Source organism: Petromyzon marinus, chromosome 9 (assembly GCF_048934315.1).
Source record: "Petromyzon marinus isolate PM22_M1 ecotype Great Lakes invasive population chromosome 9, UKy_Petmar_22M1.pri1.0, whole genome shotgun sequence".
NCBI classification, from domain to species: domain Eukaryota; kingdom Metazoa; phylum Chordata; class Hyperoartia; order Petromyzontiformes; family Petromyzontidae; genus Petromyzon; species Petromyzon marinus.
The window spans coordinates 13748918-13771653 of NC_133675.1; the positions used below are offsets into that span (position 1 = coordinate 13748918).

Sequence of the window (22736 nt, forward strand, 5' to 3'; positions counted from 1 at the left end):
AGGTGACGACATCACATCTATCCCTCTATTTAAGACCGAAACAGGAGGATTTCTCCACAAACTTGGCTGTCGCCTGATCATACTAGTTGTAATTACTGGTGATACGTCGTACTCGAATTGTAAATGTTGTGGGTTTACTCTCCAACTCACCGGTGTGCTGTACTAGTGTAGTGGGTTACTTTATAGACACACTAGTCGTAGGAGGCAGCACACATTTATTCTACACTTTAGACACTTGTTCACACACGGGATAACTACAACCGGGTCAGGGCAGCCTGGACGCTGCCTGACCCACGACGCCGGAGACGAAGAAGACATAGCACGACGAGTTCCATTCCAACGACAGACAGCCCTGATTCAGCCTCGAGACTTCCCTTTTATTCCCCCCGGCGTGGCCTGGCTCCGCCCTCGGCCACGCCCCCTTCTGGAACCTACCAGAAGGTTCTGGGCGATATCCCACGTGTCCCCTGCCTGGCTCTGACCTCGGCCACGCCCCCTTCTGGAACCTACCAGAGGGTTCTGGGCTTTCCTCCACGTGTCCCCTCGGTCACCTTTGCCCCACATTCCTTACCCCGGCCGGGCTGTTACGTCCTCATATGCCCTTTTCTGCCAGCAACCAGCGCTACGCATCCTAGTGACCCATTCCGTGGCATGGCATGCTCTGCTGGCTGAACGGCTGTTACGCCCACAATTCTCCTCTCTGCCAGTAACCAGCGCTACGCGCCGTAGTGACCCATTCTATGTCGATGCACTAGTGACGAATTGGCATGTTCTGTTTACATGCCAAATCTTACTAAGTGGCTGTGTCGGGTGGTGGCGGGTTTAACGACACATTTATACTTACGCGATCTAACCCAAAAAAAATCTCATTGATTTATTTTGTTGGTTGACCATGCATTAAACATGTATGAGAAAAAAAGCAAAGCTCTGACTCCATCATCATCATTTTCCTGATCCTGGTCAATATAGTCTCCTAATGATTTGCCCGTCTGTCTTTCCTGCCTCACGTTAACATGTTGCATCGGTTAATTGCCTGAAGCCCAACTATAAGATATACACTGAATATATAGTCACCCACCGTCGTCTGCGCTGCTTCAACAGAGCAATATGTATGTATGTTGAACTTCTTTCGCACCATACGTAGCCAACCGTGCTAATTGTAGGTGCTGAATAGCAAAACTACACCAACTCTCTCCTGAATGCTTCTCGTGGCTAGCAGAGCTCAACATTAGAAATTAGATCCTCAACGTATTGCCATACGCAAAAATATAATATCTCTTAGATGCATGTATATTTATAGTCAGGCCCTCCAATTTCAATATCAGGGCTCTACGACACATTTGACCACTTTTGAGACGTGACAGCCAACATGGTGGCGTGGAGCTACGTATTGACAAAGCTCGATTATTGCAACTCGCTACTCTACGGACGTCTGACAAAACAATTACCAAACTGCAGCGTGTACAACATTTTTTGGCACGTGTCGTGATGGGTCCTGCAAGATTCGACCATGTCCGGTCCAGTGCTTGCTGAGCTCCATTGACTTCCGGTTGCTGAACAAATGCATTATGCACAAATGAACCACACTACTTTGCTGATCTCAAGAAACATAAACCATCCCGCGAACTCTGGTCTTCCTTGCAAGCAGCTTTTGGCTGGTCATTGAACAAAGATGGTCACTGCATCGCGCGCTTTCAAATGCGCTTCTGCGGCCGTCTGGAACGCTCTTCCTTCCGATATTAGGAAGCCACTGGAGCGATGCACATTTAAATCGAGATTGAAAATATATTTCTTTAAATTAGCTTTTTGTGTTTAGTTTGTTGTCCTCTACCTCCGATTAGTATGATTGAATAAGTACAGTGCGAAAGAAGTTCAACATGCATCTAAAAAACACAGTAGATTATCTGCAAGGTATTGTCGTCGGTCAAAAATAATTTTGGGTTTGAAAACATTTATTGTAGTTTTTTTTTAACACAGACCAGGACAGTTGGCATATTCTTAAACAGATTTAGTACAATTATATTTCACAATATTTCACATTGTAGGTTAACAGGATCTAAAAATGGAGAAATTGGAAGAAAATAAATCTACAGCATCCACTATGCCTGCACATTTTCTAAGAGGGGATAGAAGTAAGCAAGTTTATGTTAAACGTGACACGAGTTTATGTTAAACGTGACACGAGTTTATGTAAAATGTGACATAACTTTATGTTTATCGTAACACACGTTTATGTTAAGCATGACACAAGTTTATGTTAAACGTGACACGAGTCACAATATGCTTACTTTAGATAAAGCATTGCCATTGGAGTGTTGTGGAGCAGGCAGGTAGTCATTCTTGTTGAGTCATAGTTGATCACAAAATTGTACTTTTACGAGCAGAACCCTGATTCTTGGAATTATCTTTTACTGATGAAATCCTAAACACAGAAATGTCTAAAAATTCGTCACTTCATGTGATATACTTAAATAAATAGTATGTAAAATTTTCAAAAGCAGTTTTGTTTTGAAGACAGACACTAGACATTGTATTTAATTACTTAATATTTTCTTTTAAATTCCAGTCTACCTTTGAACGAATGCAAAAAATAAGTATAAACCAATTAATTTGTTTCATCACTCTTGATTAAAGGTTAAAACATTTCACGGCCGATTATAACCACGTCTCCAATGTCATTGAGCACGTGACCTGGAACTAGCACGTGTGTGTTTTGTAATGCTCGTGGTAACAGTCGTGTCTTAACAGCTATGAGTACATGTCAGCGGGTATAATTACAACATGACAGGTGTTAACTACGTGATGAAATGATTAAAATCACCAATTCTGTTTATTATCAGGAATTACCTTCGATTATCCTAAGAATATCTGAAGTTTAAAATTCAGGCGTGGTATTGTATAGCTGCTTGTTTGTACATATCTATATTGTACCTAATGCCACAGTTTCAATTAATTGGCTCCTATTTGGAAAGCAAACTTGTGCTGCGAGTGTGTGTTCACTGCACACTCTCATCCCTCTGTTAACGCCGCTTCTCAGCTCGTAACGCGGCGTTGTCACGGCTGTGAAATTCGGGCAAAGATCACATGCATGGCCAGACGCGATATTGATTTGAAGCTTTTGTGATTGCAGGAATCCATACTCTCTGGTTCTTTCAGTAAAAAAACGGGTCAGTACCCGCTTTATCAACCGGGTACTGACCCGTTTTTGACATCAGTATTAGTGCAGCACCGAGGGAAAAAAAAGTACAGGTCAAATCTTTATGAGGGCATGGTGACCGCTATATGTGATGGGCTTTTTGAAGTTGTCAAATACATTTACATACCCATGTCATGGATACTTAAATCATTAGCTGCGTCATTTTTTGGCGAACAGCAGAGGTGATAGATTTGATATTAATAAACAGGTCCCTGCAGTGTGGGCTGGTAGGACAAGTCTCTGCGCTGTCTGTTGCTAATTTTACACCCAACAGCACGAGATTTCACTTCGTTAAAGTATTGAAAGGGGACGGACGGACGGACACATTAATCTATTGCAGGCTGGTACACTCAGTTTACAACTTCGTTCCTACCAGTATAATTGTGAAGTTTAAAGACAAGACCACATCGAATGGTGGGCTCTGTATTAGAGTGGAACAGGTACCACTTAATATTTCAGAGGAGGGGGGGCAACTGTTCGGTTGGCTCTGTCTCTGGGAAGGCATACGGGATGATTGTTAAATGGCACGTTAAAATGTACACCAGAAATAAATAAGGGGAACAAAAAAATATGAAAAAGTCGATGACGGAAGATAATGAGTTAGATCCCGTTCATGTGGTTTTTTTGCAATTTCATAATTGATTTCACTCATTTACACAATATTTCAACATTAGCATTTGGTGCATGATTGATTATCACAATATATATCAGTCTGTCAAAGCATATTCTGATGGCTTTGAAAATTTATGCCTCCAAAAAACAATTTTATATAAGTTTGAAACAGATTTGATATTTATTTCTTGGGCATACGTATATATTCATGGGGGTAATAGTATATTTAATTGTACTATTATATATGTGCAGAATAAATATCAAAATCATAATATTTACCTGATGAGCTATGAAGCTCTTTTTCACGGATGTCCAGTAGGGGGCACGTGGTCAAAACGTTACAACAACAAGCAATACACAAAAACACGATCAGAGTGCATAGTATTGGAAAGGTAAACGAATCACTTACAATGTGAAATGTTGGAAAGCTCTTTTGAATTGCGTGGCTGTGCCTCGCGTCGCCGCCGCTGGAATCCGACCGCAGTGCCGGTGTGTGTGTGTTGGGGGCGCGACGTCTCGTCTCGCGCGACGCAAACGCCATGGCACAGCCCTCCCACCACGGGGAGCCACGCTCATTTTTGAGACGAAACTATTTGCGTAAATAATGACCACTTCGACTTGCAGGAAATGAAAAGCTTCCTCAAAAAGGCATAGCGCGCCGCCACCTTTGCTTCCCCGGCGGTTAGGGATCGCGGGGTTTCTGTTACGGGAGCTGCATACGGATGTGGAGTTTATGCATTCACGTCCTCGTGGAGGATGAAACGTGAGAGAGTATTGTCGACATTTTCTGTCTTTTTTTTAAGCGCCTTAACCCTGAGCCTTTGACAGCTGTCAGGATTTTTTTTTTTACAAAAAATAATTATCAGGCACGATTAAAGACCGTTTTAACACCTTGCATAACATTTCCAGAATACTGGGCATGAAATTTCAGACTTAATAGGTTGTAACGTGCTTGTCTTTGTTTGAGCAAATGTCTCTCCGTCTGATAAAATGTGGACACGGAATGCACAATTTTACGCCCAACGTAACGCAGGAAGATGACTACAACACAAGCAGTGAATGTGTTGTGTGAATATGAAAGACCATTTTATTCGGTGTTGCTTAAAACATCAATGAAGGTGTTAAATGTGCCAAAAAAATGTCAATTTGACCTTTAATTGTCCCCATCCGTTTGTAGCTACAGCACTGTCGGGTCGTTTTAAACTTGTTTGTCCTTCCCCGTGGATGGAAAATGAATAGATTTTCTGTCCGGCGTGTTAATAACAAAAACTGTGACCACTGCACGGCAGCTTGGCAAGCTCGCCCATGTCCAGTTATGCTATTCAAATGCATCTTGGCAATGGAAGGAAGGTGGCTAGGCAGTCGAATAAAATACAGGGCGTATTGAGATGCAAATCTTGACGAATTATTATTTGTCATTCTGCTCGTGGATAATTGCGAATGCTCACCACGCACATTTAGATCACGAGTGAGCGTTTACGTTTTGTGTTTTCAATCTGTGCCGGAAAATCGCACCGGCGCACACGTTTGCACACACAATTAGAAACGGTGGTCTCATGGATCCACATGCACGTTTAGAGCACCTGCTGTACATTCTAGTGCACAGGTGTGTACTCGCGCCTGCGTGGTCAGACTGTAATTTGACGGAGCGTTCTTAACAATGAATGGCAGTGCAAGTCAGCTGCGGTGAAGCCGTCAGTGCACTCAACTGTACACCCTGGTGACCTGGATTCAATTCGCAGCCACCTTACGGGCTAGCATCAACGAGAGTGATCAAATGGTCCCCCGGGGGCCCTCTGCGTCACCAAAGTTGCACTGATCCGACACTGCACAGGGTGGCCCTCATGCATTGCGGAATTGGGATTTATTAAGGGGCGGTAAAGTATGGGTGTATAAATTGTATCGTTTGGATTACGGTGTACATAGAGCAAGGGAACTTTGTATGTAGAACAAAAAAAACGCAACAATGTTGTGAATCGTAATTAGTTTCTTTCGTGAGCAAGAGAGTTTTAAGAGCAGAGCTTTTGTTAACAAACTGATGATGCTGGTTGTAATCGCCAGTGAAACGTCAGACACATTTGTCAATATTTTTTTGGTTGCATTTCAATGTACCGGGTTTTGCTAAAAAAAACTAAACCAATTGGCACATTTTCCCATGACGTGACAACTTCCCTTGATTGGTTCTGCCGGGGATGGGAAGGTTGTAGCTAAAAATGTATATTTTACCTTGACTAACTAACTCAATGGAAAAAATAAAAAACCTTTGTGCAAACGACATGGAAAGGAAACGCGATGATGGAAACATGCACTATCCGATGTGCCACTTGTAACCCACACACAATCAAGGAGGCACATATGCCCATGCGCAGGGATGCATGAGCAATATGTACGGATGCACTTTTCACCACTTTTGGGCCATTAGAAACTCTTCCTGTTTTGACAAGAATCAATGTTCCCGACATGGCACCCACGAGGATGGTAGTGGGAGGCCATGTCTTTGCCTCTCCTTTGCAGTGAGGGTAGATAGATTATACCAATTATTCAGTTTAGGCCATGTTCCCAAGGGATGGAGATTACGCACTTTATCTACTCAAATAAGGCAGCGGAGTGAGGGTGCACACTGCAAGCCACCGGCGTTGACGCTAGACCCTCGTTGAGCACATGGCTGGGGGAGCCATTTAAATAATAAAAAAATATATTGAAGAAAAACAAATGAATTTGGAGACCGGGAACATTGAAGGGTCTTCTGTAGAGGGGTGGGGGGGAGGGGTGGTGCTGGGCGACTCAAGGGCCTGAGCGTTGAGTGGACGCTGCTGGGATCCTGGGTTCGGATCTGGCTGGGGTAGACACCCGTGATTTCACTGAGTGCTGAAGTGTAGCAAATTTATGGTCTCGATTCCAGTCACCAATTGATGTACAAACATACCTTCATGCAGAATTAGTTTTTGTCCTGGTATTTATATCATCGCAGGACCTCTGATAAAGTGCATCCCCTATTCTGTGGGATTAAACGGTTGCTGATGGATACATTGGCCACCGACACGCTCCGACTGTACACAAATTGAACACCGTTCCTGCGCTGGGACTTACAACTCACACAATTCATAATTATTTCACTCCTCCACCCCCGGAGAAGGCTGCTGAGGACGAGTGAGTCCGGAGTGTAGCATGTGTCAGATAGAGGCTGGAATTCACCAGGCCTGCCCCAGGACCAGCCTCAGCAGAATCTTAACTCCCACATGACCCACACATGAAGGACAGAGATGTCGAGGCTCCTCGAGATAGCGGCTATCGGAGAAGCCTCAGCGGGGGACAGCAGGAATCGTTGTTCTGCTCGTAATTATTTATGGTCCCCAAAGAATCTGTGAGTTACAGAGCCATCCTGGATCTCAAGAGGCTCAACAGATTAATCAGATATCTTGACTTAAAGCTTTCGTGACTGCTGGAATTCATATTCTTGGGTCTTTCAGTAAAGTCACGTAGATGGGTTCAAATAAGGAGACGATTACTTGTGTTGCGATCGAAATGTCGTACTTTTTTGTTATTTTTGTTATTTTTATATGAACCTATCTACGTGACTTTACCGAAAGACCCAATAATTTCTAATCAGATATTGTTGATTCAAACTCGACGATTCCAAGGCTCTCAAGTGTTTTGCCCTCCACCTTTTCCACTCCCCGGCAGGAGCGAGCCTTCCTAGGCTCGACCCAGTCCAAGCGTTAGGCCCGCTATCACCGACGGTGAGGCGTCTTCCAAACAGGGTGGCCGCTTGGGTTCGGAAATGCTTTGGAAAGGCCTTCAAGGCCAAGGGGCACGGTGGAGCCAAGCAGTTTGCCGCATGATGATGTTCTGGGCCGGCAGAGCTGGCTCGCCTCTGGCAGAGAAATCTGCAAGGTCGCAGGATGGAGTTCCCCCACACGAGCTCTCGAAACATTAACGGGCTCCATTCGTCGGGTGCTCAAGATAGCCGTTTCTGCTACGCGGTGCCCTCGGCCGCGGTGACCTAGTCAGGGCAAACAGACCATCGAAGACCCCTTTTTCCCCAGCCTCTGGCTAAGCTCATGTCGTGGGTTCAGTTGTGTATTTGATGTCTGTGAAAAAAAGCTTTACAGCCCATCGGATTCCTCCAGTATACATAAATATTCTGATTCTGTGTACAGTCGGAGCGTGTCGTTGGCACAACATGTGAATTAACAGGGTTTTTAGCACTTACGTTAAACCCTGATTTTCATAGTTGGCGATTGACAACCTCTGTGCCCACCCAACTTCCCCCCGCAAAAAAAGGCTTCTTTCTCAAATGCCCAGATAGGGGGTGTCTCTGGAGTGTGTGTCAGCAAGGTAGTTAAGTGCCCAGTTGTACTTGGATGGCTCATCGTGTGGAGTCGCCGTTGGTGCCGTGTTGTCGTTCGTGCTGCTAGCTCGGTTATTGCAGCTCACTAAGGACAATTGTGTTTCTGAGTTCTGAGTCCCCGGCATAGGAATGACGCTCGGTTGTGTACCATCAGAGCCTGACGGTGGCTAACTACAAATGCTGGGCTCAACGTGATGGCTTAAAACCCTAATATTTTGAGGCACTTCAAAGTTATTTATGTGAAGAAAATATCCTTCCGCGCAGCGCAGACTTAGCCACCACCGCCTTGCAAATGCTCCAAATAGATAATTTAAACTGTCAAAAAAGACCAATTCAACACTCATATGTTACACAGCCCCCTTTGTCAAATTCATTCCTGCGTTGTGAAACTGGGTGGATCAGAGCATGATTAACACTCCATGCGTGGAGGATGAAGCCTTGGGAGTACTGAAAACAGATGCTGCCTTCATATTCTTGGTTCTTTCGGTAAAGTCACGTAGAAGGGAAATAATAAAATAATCAAAATAAAACAATAAAATTCTCACGACGTTTTGGCCACAACACAAGTAGCCGTCCTCAGGAGAAGAAACAGAACAGTTTTATTTTATTATGTTTTATTTTTATTATTTTATTATTTCCCTTCTACTTGACTTTACCGAAAGAACCAAGAAGATGAATTCCTGCAGTCACGAAAGCTTTAAATCGAAAAGACCACAAAGTTATTTGTGATAGTCTCCCATTTTATTTTTCACGTGGCTCAACATGTGTGCGGTTTTTAAAGGCAAATTCATTTTTTTTGCTAAACCTGAACCACAAAATACTTTGTCTGGTCAAGGACCGGGGTGTGCTGATATTCGCTTGCCCACAGAGAGCACTTACTTGGAGGGCTTCTGCCCAGCGTGTACTGACTGGCAGGGATCATTATATTGTCGTGCTCCTGAACATCTGTACGACGTCTGGTCTTGGTTTTGAATTTTCTCTATCGACATTTATCAAAGCACAAAACGATCGTTGAACTGGTCCACATTCACGCACGGGTACTCGGAGGCTAGGGACCGCAGTTAAAGTTTTTTTTTTTATGTTTTCAATGAATCAGGGTGCCCCGCACCTTTATTGCATGCCCTGATATTGGACATTAAATAAGACACTTGGGATTGTTATTATTATTCAGGTGTGTAACCTGGAGTGTGTTATTGCATGGCGTGATGTGGGAAAGAGGTAGCAGCGACTTATTGGAGAAGAGTTTGAATGGAAAGTTGTTGGCACGAGGATAAAGTGAGGATCTATATCCTCATTTGTTCATGCAATTACCCATGGAGAAAATGATTAAAAACTGAAATGGAAAAATCCTTAAAACCATGGGGAAACACTTTTGGCAAAAACACTCATATGGTGTGAGCTCTGGTGGCTATTGAGTAGGTATACGTTCAAAATTGGACCTTGTTGAAAAGCACACTGGCCGAGTTAAGAGAAGAGAAATTAAAAAAAATCCATGAGTATAAATTCCCGCTTGTCTCTTTACAGTGAGAAATGAACAATCATTTGCTTCTCATTTTGTGCACTTAATTTGCATCTAATCAATTCCATATAAATATAGTTTTGGTTCCATATATTTCGTGTTGCTTTGCGAAGAACAGTAATTCAACAATAATTCACCAGCATCTGGGATGAAGGTGAACCTGGATTGCCAAATGGCAGTGGTATATGCGTTTAACGTTCGCCACATTCAAAAAGTCCCGTCACCTTAGTGCACAGTGTGACGACGCTTGCGCGTCAGGACTTATGATCACTGAAAAAAACATGTTTTGGTATTCTTCATTACACCGTTGATTTTTGTTTTAAATAGCTAAGGCACCATTTTCTCCCAAGTAGTCACGCCCTTAGTAATGGTCTGAGACAAAGGATCACTCATGGCCCAACCTTGTCCTGTCGCCACTGTGTGTTCAACAATATGTACACAAGCATGGCGATCTTTGGAGAGAGTGCCTATCCTGCTTATCTCATCCAGTAGCCAGTGCTGGTTGCTAAAAAATGCACTTGGTGCTGGAGACATACTTTTTGTTGCTGTGTTGTGAGAAAGCTAATCTCCCGGCATTATCCTCTGGAAAAAAAAAACAGAGCAAAACCTCCTTGTTGGAGATTCATCGTCCTCCCTCTTTTTGAGTACTCTTTTTAAAAGGGATCGACTAGAGCCGGAATAGCTTCAGCTCACCACACTTCCAAAAGCACTAAGCCTTTCACTATGAACACATTGACTGAGCTGTGGCTTACAGTCAGGTCTTCCATTTGTATTTCACTCAGCTGGGGAATGAGTGCTTGCTGAGATCACCGAACGTACAATTTACTGTTAGTTATGGTTCTTAAAATCGTTTTTTTTTCCATACTAGCAAACATGAAAACAACCAGTTACTACTTTTGCTGTACATTTAGGACTGTCCATATTATTTTAAACTTAATACTTCGTATATATTTACCCTGTGAAATGAAGGAAGCAGCTGCCACAGTTGCATGTTGGTTATATATGTAACACGATTTTTGTTCCTGGGTGGTAAGTGTTATTTTCTAATTGCTTATGCCTCAAAAGTATATAAAATGGCTATTATACCCCACAAACTTTGCTTTAAATCAATTGTGACACTGTTATTAATAGAGTGGATTGTTAACTTTGCTTTTGTGTCCTGGTCACAAAAGCAAAGTTTGTGGGAAATAATAGCCATTTTCTATACTTTTGAGGCATAAGCAATTGGAAAAGAACACTTACTACCCAGGAACAATATTTTTATATATTTTTTGTTCCACAGTGAATTATCACTGTGGGCTTGCATTGCTGACAGGTTGCCGGTTCGATTATATCTCCCCACGCAGTCTAAATGGGTTCACCACACTCGGTCCATCGGCAGGTCCGCGTGTGGTGGGGGTATACCCCACCTCTTCCAAACATGTCTGGTCAACGTGGAAGAGTGGGTGACATACCCTCGAGAGCCTACTCCAAATCAAGCCCTTTCATGAGCAGTGGTGTGAGCAAGCAGGAACTTGCAGGGCTGCACCTTTACCACGTGTTTACCAAATATATTATTTACCCTTAGGCGTGCTGCTGTACGTACGTTCGTGCGTGGGCCAATCGGTGCATTCATTGCTAAGATTCCACTGAAAACGGTCACCGGTTCCCTTGACCGTTGGAACCGGTCATCGGTTGTGAAAAGTTTTTCCGGATTACTCGTTTTTTATGAAACAACACTAATTTTAAATAAAATCTTGTTACGTTGCAAGAGGTCAATTTTGTGGATCAGCTATTTCACCATTGTGGTCAGCCTTTGCCTGCTGATATGCTAACGTGAGCATGTACCTGATGTCTTAATTGTCACATTTAGGATACATGTGAAATGTGGCTTGACTTCATAGACGGTTTCCTTGGTGCAGTGCTGTAATTTAACTTTAATTAAATGTCCTCAGGGCGAGAGTCGTAGCGCTTTCGTCGAAGATTCTTGAACAGCATAGCAAGCAGGCTGCCCCATTGCTGTGTGTGTGTGCGCGTGCCTCTGTGCTCGTGTGCGATGTCCTCATTAAAACGGCTACTTAATGTATTTCAGTGTATTATGGCAGACAGCCATAAGCTATTTTTTATACGGGAATAGGTATACTCGGTTTGAGCAGTTGCACGATTAAAAACTAAACTGGTTTTATTTTTACCAGTTAAGGCCCACTGAGCGATATAGCTCTTTTTTCAGAAACGACCTGGCCACAAATGATAGCTCATCGAAGTGGCTTATAACGTAAATATTTCTAGCAGCCAAATACATGCTGATTCTAAATTGTGGAGGGAAAAACCGGAGGACTCGGAGATAAATCCACGCGACCGGGGAGAGAGGGGGGGGGAGCGAGAGACACGCGAACTACAAATATACAGCAGGTGTCAGGGTCGGGATCAAACCCATGACCTCTTGTATACCAGGCGAGGTAGTTAACATCTCACACCAACCAATATTGCGAAGTATGATAAAACGACCCTCATAACAGATGTTGGCTTTGGGAGGTCTTTATCCGGTAGGAGATTTGAAGAAAGGCAATAAATTATAATTTTAATATTATTGTTATAATTATCGTTTTTATTTTATTTTAGACTTTTGAAAAACATTCTGGAAATGTGTAACGATACACAGGTGTATGGTGAAATTGCAGAATTGTATAGTCAATGCAACTTGCAGAAATAACCTCTATACAGAGTGTTAGGTGTAACCTCTCACTAAAAAACACATTCTCGATGTGAAGGCAGTTTTCTTCAATTTACATTATTTTCAGGTGAAGTCTCGTCCATATATATTTGTGTATTCTTTGGAAGCATGTATGAATAATTAACAGAGAAATCAAACAAATGTAGGTTGGCTGCCACAAGCACACAACACTGACCTGCATTGGCATTGAAAGCCGGTACACTCGCCTGATACCAGAAGCTACATCACATTTTTGCCTGCCATTAATCGGGGGGCGTGAAGGAAATCCTCAACACGATATTAAACGTTCCTGTAGCATAAAACTTTTTTTATTTAGCCCGGGGCCTGTTTCCCCACATAATTCCAGCAGATCTGGAGAGCTTGCACACAGCATCCAAATGTGATTGCTTAGCATTAGAATGGCCTTTAGAGTTAAATTGCCAGAGCTGGGTTTATTCTTCACAAATGTTGCTCCTTCCAGCTCCCATTTTTTTTGTCAGAGCTATTTGCATTTTTTTTTATCCTTCCACTGACAAATTCTGTGCACAGATTGAATGAAATTAAGATAAGGCAACCTTGTACTCACGTGACCTCCTTAAGCTCGAGCAAGCAGAGGATATCGCCAGAGCGATTAACTCGTTCACACTCGCCACATTACTTTCACCTCTTTTGCCACGTTTCTCCACAATTATGCAAATGTGTGGACCTAAAGTCGGTTTGGTGCATTCGCAATTCTCACCCTATTTAAAGGTGTGTCACATTTTATGTTACGCGGACAGGTTACGGCACGTAGTTAGCTCAAATAAGTGCCATGCATCTCAAGCCAAGTGGCTTCCGCAATGAGGTTCTGCATTTGTTTTCACTGTTCAGCAAAACGATATGGAAAACACTTCTGTTGCTTAATTTATCATAAAAGGTGGTTTTCATGAAGTAATTGTTTTTTTTACAAAGAGTGGCTACATTAAACCCTGTACATGCAGCATTGTCCCCTAGTGAAGACTTGAAAATGCCAAAGGCACATTTTCCCAGCACATGCCGGCTGCAACACTGACATTCAGTGTCTGTGAAATGCCAAACGCTATTTTACTAATTAAAATAAAAGGAGCACCACTAGTAACGTCTTTCTTTTGTACTGTGCACATGTTGAAAATGCTACATTTGCCATTTTATACCAGGGACTTATATTCTGGACTCAAATCAGTCAGCATCAATCTCAGGGCAGCTCTGTGACTTACAAAGCCAAGGGAAGGGTTAAGGTAGAAGTGACATTTGACACCAAACTGAGGCCCTCACCTTTCCCGAAGCTCAGTACGGTAAAACTGCAATGCTAGCCAGATTAAAGGAGGATTTCTGCAATGTGATTGTAAATGTTATTTGTATTTACTTTTATTGCATTTGTTTGCATCACCAATCCTATCCCAATTGTACTTTGGGAATGCCTAGTCAGCAGGGCCTCATGTCACGTCAGGGGATGCCCTGGAATAGAGAGAGAGAGGAAAAAACCCACAACCACTTTTGCTATTTCTTCAATAGGGGGGTCCTCTTCTCTCAACACAAGACACCAAATTCTTCAAGCTGCTGACTGTTCGTGTTCAGCCGCATGTCAATCGGGGCATTTTCTTTCCCTACGCATTTTACCCCTTGGAAATGGGTTAGGCTTTAAAGATTGTGTGTAAGGAAAAAAAGTGTGATATTTTGTGCGAATGTATTGTTCACTGACCCAAAAGGATTACCTCGGTGCACTTGGAGAACTTTTTGCGAGTCTCAAATGTCCATGCACGGAGGTCTGTGATACCAGGGAGTGAGAGTAATCTGGCCACTCAGACCATCATCCGGTCAAGGAGCCCTTCCCAGGCTCATGCCCTCCTCCTGCCGTCCCGTGAAGCTGCAATCCATCTTAGTCCCACAAGCATGCGCGGCAGCTCTCATCGCTGCGTCTCGCCCCTTTGGTCAACCTCTCGTGCGTGTTTTATGACTGACAACCTGTCCTATAGGATTTGGCAACAGCTTACACGAGTGTTGTATTTAAAGGAAGGAATTAAACATTTAAAAGGCCACACTGAATTTTTAATTTCCCAAGAAAATTAGTTGCGTGGAAGTGAACACACGTACTTGAATTTATTTTTATTTTCAATTTGGCCAGCACTGCTAGGCCTTTTTGACCTCGGCTCATAAATACATTGCATATTAAGGCGGTAATTCATTTCTGCGTGCACGCCATATACTGCCGTACAGAAAAATAATGTCAGTGAATAGTTTACATGCCCAATTAAGCACAGGGGACATTCCTGTTAAAGAGCAGCATGCGTATTTAGTGTTTAGGTAATGTACCCGCAAGCTTTCTGACTACCACCGCGTCAGCCTGGGGGTTGCATGATAGCCGGAGAACAAATTGAAGTTTCAAGTTCCCATCATTACCCCCCCCCCAACCCTCACCCCTGCCATTTCTCCGGGGCATTGCAAGTATGTGCTCTGTGCTGTAAACGTTGAATATTAAATGAGACCCCTTTGGCAATATTTCTAGAAGATTCCAGTTTAGCCTTATTTTAAAATTGCATAGACTCTCCCCTGACTACTTGAATAAATAGGAACTACTCCACTTGTTAAAGCTGGGGCACCTTAATAAGCAAGCTGTAACGTCACAAAAGATCCGGCCAGCTTAAATATTTGAACGTAAACAAGATGGCATTGGTGTGGCTTTGTTCACCTCCAGCTGTTTTCGTGTCATTGAGGAAGGTACTTATTATTAAAGCCCTGTTTTTAAGTGACAAGCAGGTGTTCTGTTGCCCTGGTGTCTGCTAGCACTGTTAATTGATTTTGGACTCAACGGAGTAAAATAACACGTATTTTTCGAGTGTATTCCACTGTAAGACATCACACGCTTAATGAAGGCACTGGTGTAAAGACTTCCACCTTTAATCTCTCTTTTGGTACGGCAGGTGTGCATGATTAAAATTAAAAAAACATTGGCGAGCCACTCTCATGGCTCTAATGATGTCCACGAACATCTCTGGGTCCTTATTCTGAATCCCTACAAATTGCTCGTGGGAATCTGAGTCATTTAGCCTTCATTGGAAATGTGAGCGTGAATTGGTTTAAATGGTCAAAATAATGATAAATTCAAATGTAAATGAAACTTAAATGTTCAGCTGACTCTCAGTATTAAACACTATTAGCATAATTTAATAACAAATAAGAATATATTTGTTTTCATATTGACAATGTTATCTTAAAATAACATGCGCAACATAATTTATTAATTACACATTCAATTTCATGTGAAAAAAAAACTTTGTGTTGTTTCAAATTAATATTATTTAGGCAAGGTGTTGCACTCTATTTTTATTATTATTTTTCTAAGAAACTTTGAATGCAACATCAACATTTACTCAGAATTTATTGCAACGTTCTGCACAGCACCATCGGTCTGTTTTGTAATATTTCACGTATCAACACGCTTTACGCTTTTACGAATGATTATGGAAAAAAAACCCCGCACAAACTTAAAAGTAATGCTGCAGATTCTAGATTTGAAGTTTTCGTGACTGCAATGATCCATACTCTTTGGTTCTTTCGGTAAAGTCACGTAGGTAAAAATAAAAAGAAAGTTAATCAAATCACGACGTTTCGGAGGCAACACAAGCTTCCGTCATCAGGTGGCAACAGTCACAGCAATACTACTGTGGTGAGCAGTACTACTCACCACAGTAGTACTACTCACCACAGTAGTACTACTCACCACAGTAGTACTACTCACCACAGTAATACTACTCACCACAGTAGTACTACTGTGGTGAGTAGTACTACTCACCACAGTAGTACTACTCACCACAGTAGTACTACTGTGGTGAGTAGTACTACTCACCACAGTAGTACTACTCACCACAGTAGTACTACTCACCACAGTAGTACTACTCACCACAGTAATACTACTCACCACAGTAGTACTGCTCACCACAGTAGTACTACTCACCACAGTAGTACTACTCACCACAGTAATACTACTGTGGTGAGTAGTACTACTCACCACAGTAGTACTACTCACCACAGTAGTACTGCTCACCACAGTAGTACTACTCACCACAGTAGTACTACTCACCACAGTAGTACTACTGTGGTGAGTAGTACTACTCACCACAGTAGTACTACTCACCACAGTAGTACTACTGTGGTGAGTAGTACTACTCACCACAGTAGTACTACTCACCACAGTAGTACTGCTCACCACAGTAGTACTACTCACCACAGTAGTACTACTCACCACAGTAGTACTACTGTGGTGAGTAGTACTACTCACCACAGTAGTACTACTGTGGTGAGTAGTACTACTCACCACAGTGAGTAGTACTACTCAGTAGTACTACTCACCACAGTAGTACTACTCACCACAGTAGTACTACTCACCACAGTAGTACTACTCACCACAGTAATACTACTCACCACATTAGTACTACTCACCACAGTAATACTACTCACCACAGTAATACTACTCACCACAGTAGTACTACTCACCACAGTAATACTACTCACCACAGTAATACTACTCACCACAGTAGTACTGCTCACCACAGTAGTACTACTCACCACAGTAGTACTACTCACTACAGTAGTACTACTCACCACAGTAGTACTACTGTGGTGAGTAGTACTACTCACCACAGTAGTACTACTCACCACAGTAGTACTGCTCACCACAGTAGTACTGCTCACCACAGTAGTACTACTCACCACAGTAGTACTACTCACCACAGTAGTACTACTGTGGTGAGTAGTACTACTCACCACAGTAGTACTACTCACCACAGTAGTACTGCTCACCACAGTAGTACTGCTCACCACAGTAGTACTACTCACCACAGTAGTACTGCTCACCACAGTAGTACTACTCACTACAGTAGTACTACTCACCACAGTAGTACTACTCACCACAGTAGTACTACTCACCACAGTAGTACTACTCACCACAGTAGTACTACTCACCACAGTAATACTGCTCACCACAGTAGTACTACTCACCACAGTAATACTACTCACCACAGTAATACTGCTCACCACAGTAGTACTGCCCACCACAGCAGTACTGCTCACCACAGTAATTTTACTGAGAGTCAGCTGAACATTTAAGTTTAATTTACATTTGAACCTACGTGACTTTACCGAGAGAACCAAAGAGTATAATGCTGCAGATTTTAGCGGCTCGTGAACTGCAGTCTACACGGCTGTTTCATAGTGGGCCATCTCAGCATTCTTCACTCAACTCAACCTTAGGGCTGTCATGCTATTCTTGCTAAAGAAACTGTGCTGTGTTCTGGCATCAATCAGTATTCCACTGGTGTGCTATTTTATTTTTTTGACAACGACATATTTAGTCGGCGGGAAGCAATGGAAAGCGACGTCTCTCTGTCTTTTGTTGACGTTGCAGTGCGGCGGTTTAACTGAAGATTTTTTTTTTGCACCAAAAATGACCCGCAAAGTTTGGCGGGGATTTAATATGTCCGTGTTCCCATGGTGTGACGCAGCATTAAATGATTTCCAACGGATGATGAAAAATTTGCCATGCAATTCCCATTGCTTGCTCTAGTCTACACCTGGTCTAGTTCCCCTGTAAAAAAAAAACCCTGGCTTGTGCATTACATTTGATGCTGTTTCAGATACACTGATGAGCCTGGTATGTTTAAGTGTGTGCGTGTGTGGGTCCGGGCATTCCCTAGGTCGACTCGGCCTCAAATGAGTACCTGGCACAAAGTGTAAAAATCATCACTCAGGAGTCAGGCAGCCGGGCGTGGGCCTTGCCACACTATAGGTGCTCGCTAACAGCACTTGCCCCAGCAGTCTGTTAACGCTATACGGGGGGGGGGGATCTTTATCTGTAACGGGAGAATGTTATACTACTCCACTGGGCCAGGCTAGTCATTTGCGACATTATAACGTTACGCACGTGTGTCACCTGTGGCCCTACCAAGCTTATGAAATGCTCGGCATGTGTGAACAAAAGCACGCAGATGGCACTTGCTCCAGCGAGTTGGCGGCGGGTGTCCATCACTAGGGATGGCGCTGTTCATAATTACACTTAGCTCTACGCCGCACTGCACCTGTCTCACATACACCACAGCTCAGAGCAATTTTCGTAACATTTCTGTGCTCAAAGCAAAAAAAAAAAACACGTAAATTTTCTTACTTTTATAATTCTATTCCATTGTCTTTTGTGCCGGGTGAGTGGTCCGTTTTTTTTTCGAGACCAACCTCTCCTCCCTTGACAAGTCACGCATCCTGGCTTGAGGAATTGCTCCTGTAGCCACAAAGCCCGGTACCTACGTGCAACGGGCATGTACCCGAGCATCACCCCAGACCCCCCGCGTCTTCCGCTTGGGCATCGCTTGGGCCCCGGTACCTTTGCCGTGGCAGCTGTGAGCGCTGCCGGGAGGCTGTGCCCGGGCTGCCTCTGTATCCCTGTCGCCCCGGCGTCTTTGGGATGCTCGCTTTTTTTCGGCAGAGTACGCCTTGTGTCGGGAAGATCATATTTTCCCAAACACGCGGGTGAGACATTTTTGACGCACGTACATGTGCCCACATTTTATTTGGTGAAATTTTGCAACAACATTTGGGAGGGAAGGAAATTAATATTCTACTTTGCACAAGGCAGGGTAGGGACCTTAATCGTGTGTGTTACCTACTGAATTGATAACCTAATGGTGTGCAAACATAGTATGTGTGTGCTTGGGTACGTTTTGTCCTGCATTATATTTAAACTGTGCGCATTTTTGCTTGTCTCTTAAAAGTTTACAAACGTAACGGAGTGCAGATGAATCTTCGTGAACAAAGTTGGTTATCATTTGGCCCGGCTGGATTCATGACAAATTCCCAACGCAATGACGAGTGGCTTTTTTAGTGCTTCTCGCCGTCTTTCATCTGTTGTGTTTTTTCCCCACCTTATAGCAGCACAATCGACATTGTGTAGCCTGCCGTCACTAATGCAGGACTGCACCTCTTGTCCCTCTCTCTTCCAGATTGCCTTTTCGCAGCACAGCAACTTTATGGACCTGGTGCAGTTTTTCATCACATTTTTCAGGTGAGTGGTCGCACAGCGCGCAGCATTCTGCTGCCGCTCGTTTCACGGTGAACGTTTCACGGTCAACGTTTCACGGTGAACGTTTCACGGTGAACGTTTCACGGTGAACGTTTCACGGTCAACTTTTCACGGTCAACGTTTCACGGTGAACGTTTCACGGTGAACGTTTCACGGTCAACGTTTCACGGTGAACTTTTCACGATCAACGTTTCACGGTGAACGTTTCACGGTAAATAGCACGGATTGGCAACACTGCCCGTGGGAAGCGGCGAGAACGTATGAGGTTCAGCGGTGCTGCATGTTTCCCCAATTTACTTCATTTCCTTTTAATTTGATATTATCTCTCGCGAGCACAGAATTGGTCGGGTAATTTATAATACATGGCTATTCGAGTGCGTGTGCGCGTGTTTGCTTATTGAATTATGTGTAGGGTTAATTATTTATTATTCATTTCTTTTTATGGGTTTTTCTTTTCCCTGACCCTTGCCAAAAAAGGCTCAATTGGGGAATCTCTGAAGAATTAATGTAATTGCCTCCAGATGTGAGCGTGTCCAAGCATCAAAATTCATACTTTCTGAGGAGAATGTGTGACGCGTTCATACATCTAATTGGCCTGCAGTGCAGTGTACCTCTATCTGCCTAGTGACATTTGTAGTGATCAGAAGGAGATTTAGTTTCAGATTCGTAAGCGGTGAAATGGGGTTTTATCTGTTTCACACCATCGGCCATTCTACCCTCATCACTTTTTGGGTTTAGTTTGTTGTCCTTTCCCCTGCACCTGATTCACAGGGTTCGCTACGTGCGGTGCGAAAGAAATTCAACCATACATACATGCATTGAGCTTCTACATATCTATAATAATAATTTAACCTTATAAAGCGCCTTTAAACAATCGTTCACAGGGCGCTATGCATGGAATGGTGGATATAGTTCAACATCAACCAAGGAAAGAAGGAGTGAGAAAAACGTTTAGAAAATAACTAAAGAGAGAAATCCATTTTAAACAGATGTGTTTTTAGTCGAGATTTGAAGATTTGGAAGTGTCTCGGAAGTCCTGACCTCAAAGTGCAAGGGGTTCCTGACTTTAGTTGCCACAATTGCAAAGGCGATGTAGACATCTCCATCGCACGTCTTGGTCGCGCTCTTACCTCAAGCCTCCATCCTTGGCTCCCTGCTGTTCTCAACGTATCTCCTCCTTTTTGTAAAAGTCACTTCCATCCGTAGCATGCGCCTCCTGAACTCTTGACGGTACACTGGCAAAGAATGTGCTGAATGATGGAGTTGTCGTCGATCGTGACTTTTCCCACATCACAACTCTGCAGGATCCCAGCTGCCACTGAAACCTCCATTCCATGTGGCTTCATCACTCTCCTGACTTTGAATATTGCAACTCTCTTCTCCACTGCCTTCTCAAAATCTCTGCTCTCCATACTGCATACGATCCAATAATCCACTGCCGGACTCCCCATCCGCGCCCATAAGCGAGACCACATTGCCTCACTACCCCAATCGCTCCGCTGGCTCCCAACCTAATCCCGGGTCAAAGTTAAGGTCCCAATCGCAGTCATCAACATCCTCCATGGACTGGCTACAGTCTACCTTTCCCCTCTCATGGCACTGTGCTCCCCACTCTTTGCCCCTCCAGCAACTAAGGCTCTCTGCTACAGGCCTCAGTCGAGCATTTGTTCAGTGGTAGGTTGCTCATTTTCCTCTGCTACCCCCATTGTTTGTAGTTCCCTTCCACCCGGCCATCCCTGCTATCGACCCCTCCCTCCTGCTCATATCCTCCGATTAGCGCGGTTAGCTACGTACAGTGCGAAAGAAGTTCAACATACATACATACATACACACGTAACAATCTTTTTTTTATTCCACCTAACACTGCCTACCTCCCTCTATGAAATAAATAAGCCCACTAGTCCTCTACAGAATCTTGAGATGCGGTCACATTTCGATGCTGTATAAACCCAAATGGTATTGTGTTATTTAGAAACTCTGTAGAGAATTCTGAGCAGACACGGAGGCGGCCCGGTGTCGTTAAATCAGACCCAACAATTGAATTAGGGTTGTTTAGATGACTCGAGGGGCCAATGTTATAATGTCCTGTCCACAGAGTGCTGTGCCAATACTTCAAAGTTCCTGGGTCCAAGTCCTGATCTGCCCTCGAATGTAATAGGATGTTTTCACTTCATTGCATTCACAGTTTCATTCTAGTACGTTCGAGTGCAAAAAAGATGCATCTCGGTAGAGACATTTGCAAAGAAAATGTAAAAACATGGAAACATTTACAGTGGTACCTCGGTATACGTCGTTAATTCGTTCCAGAAGGTAGGAGGACTTATACCGAAAATGACGTATATACCAAACGATTTTTTCCCATAAGAAATAAAGGGAAAGGAATAATCTGTTCCAGAGTGTTAAGAAATTATATTTTATATGGCATATTATACATTAATAGGGTTGTATACAATAATGTAGACACTACTTATTACTAAAATGCATACATACATTAAAATAAATGCATAAATAAATTAAAATAAATTGAAATAAAAAGTACAATTTAACATCACTTTACCTTTCTGAGAGGAGTTGAGAGCCTACGAGGATGGTGGTGAGGAAGGGGAGGAGGAGCAGGAGGAGATGTTATTTTTTGGAAGGAGAATCCCCTGCCATTAAAACTTCAGGAAACTGAAATTCTGGGGGGGTTCTTTCTCTTTTCCATCTTTTTTAACTTGACTTGGACCTGGTCGAGGCTCAGCAGGTTTGAGTTTTACTAAAAACCTGTCCATTGAAGTTTGTTTTTAGCCTTCTTCTAAGAATGTTCCTGAAGTGTGACATTGTCTGGTCATTCCACGCAATACTGTTACGGCTTGTTAGAGCCGTAACAGTATTGTGTACGCGGGTACTGTATGCGGTGACTCATCCCGACCCATACAAGTTCTAGCAAGCGAGGCGTCGTATCCCGAGCAAGACGTCGTATCCCAAGACATTTTTTTCTCGTCAAAACACGACGTGTACCAAATTCGACGTATTCCAAAGCGGTCGTATACCGAGGTATGACTGTATTTTCAGTTCGCCATGTTTCCAATTCCCGTTTATCCTACCCTCCCGGCAGCATAGATGATTTCAGCCACAGTTAGTCGATCGATCGGTTGGTGGCATCTCGTGGGGTCGAGTGTGGGTACTTCCATCACTTCCAAGACGCCAGTGTGGAAGAGTTGCCCGAATACTCTGTAGAGGGGGGCTGTCTCGAGGAGCCCCCACGAGTGGATGCCCTTCCACCAACATTGGTATTAG

General features: G+C 43.4%; 1 protein-coding gene across 3 annotated transcripts in view; it reads left to right on the forward strand.

Annotated features, from left to right (window-relative positions):
- Positions 1-22736, forward strand: part of ATRN (attractin) — a 338155-nt gene that overhangs the window by 208811 nt on the left and 106608 nt on the right. For all 3 annotated transcript variants that reach the window (XM_076065925.1, XM_032950359.2, XM_032950360.2), the window contains exon 25: positions 19378-19439. In XM_076065925.1, the coding sequence (XP_075922040.1) occupies positions 19378-19439 (62 nt within the window). The remainder of the gene's footprint in view (positions 1-19377; positions 19440-22736) is intronic.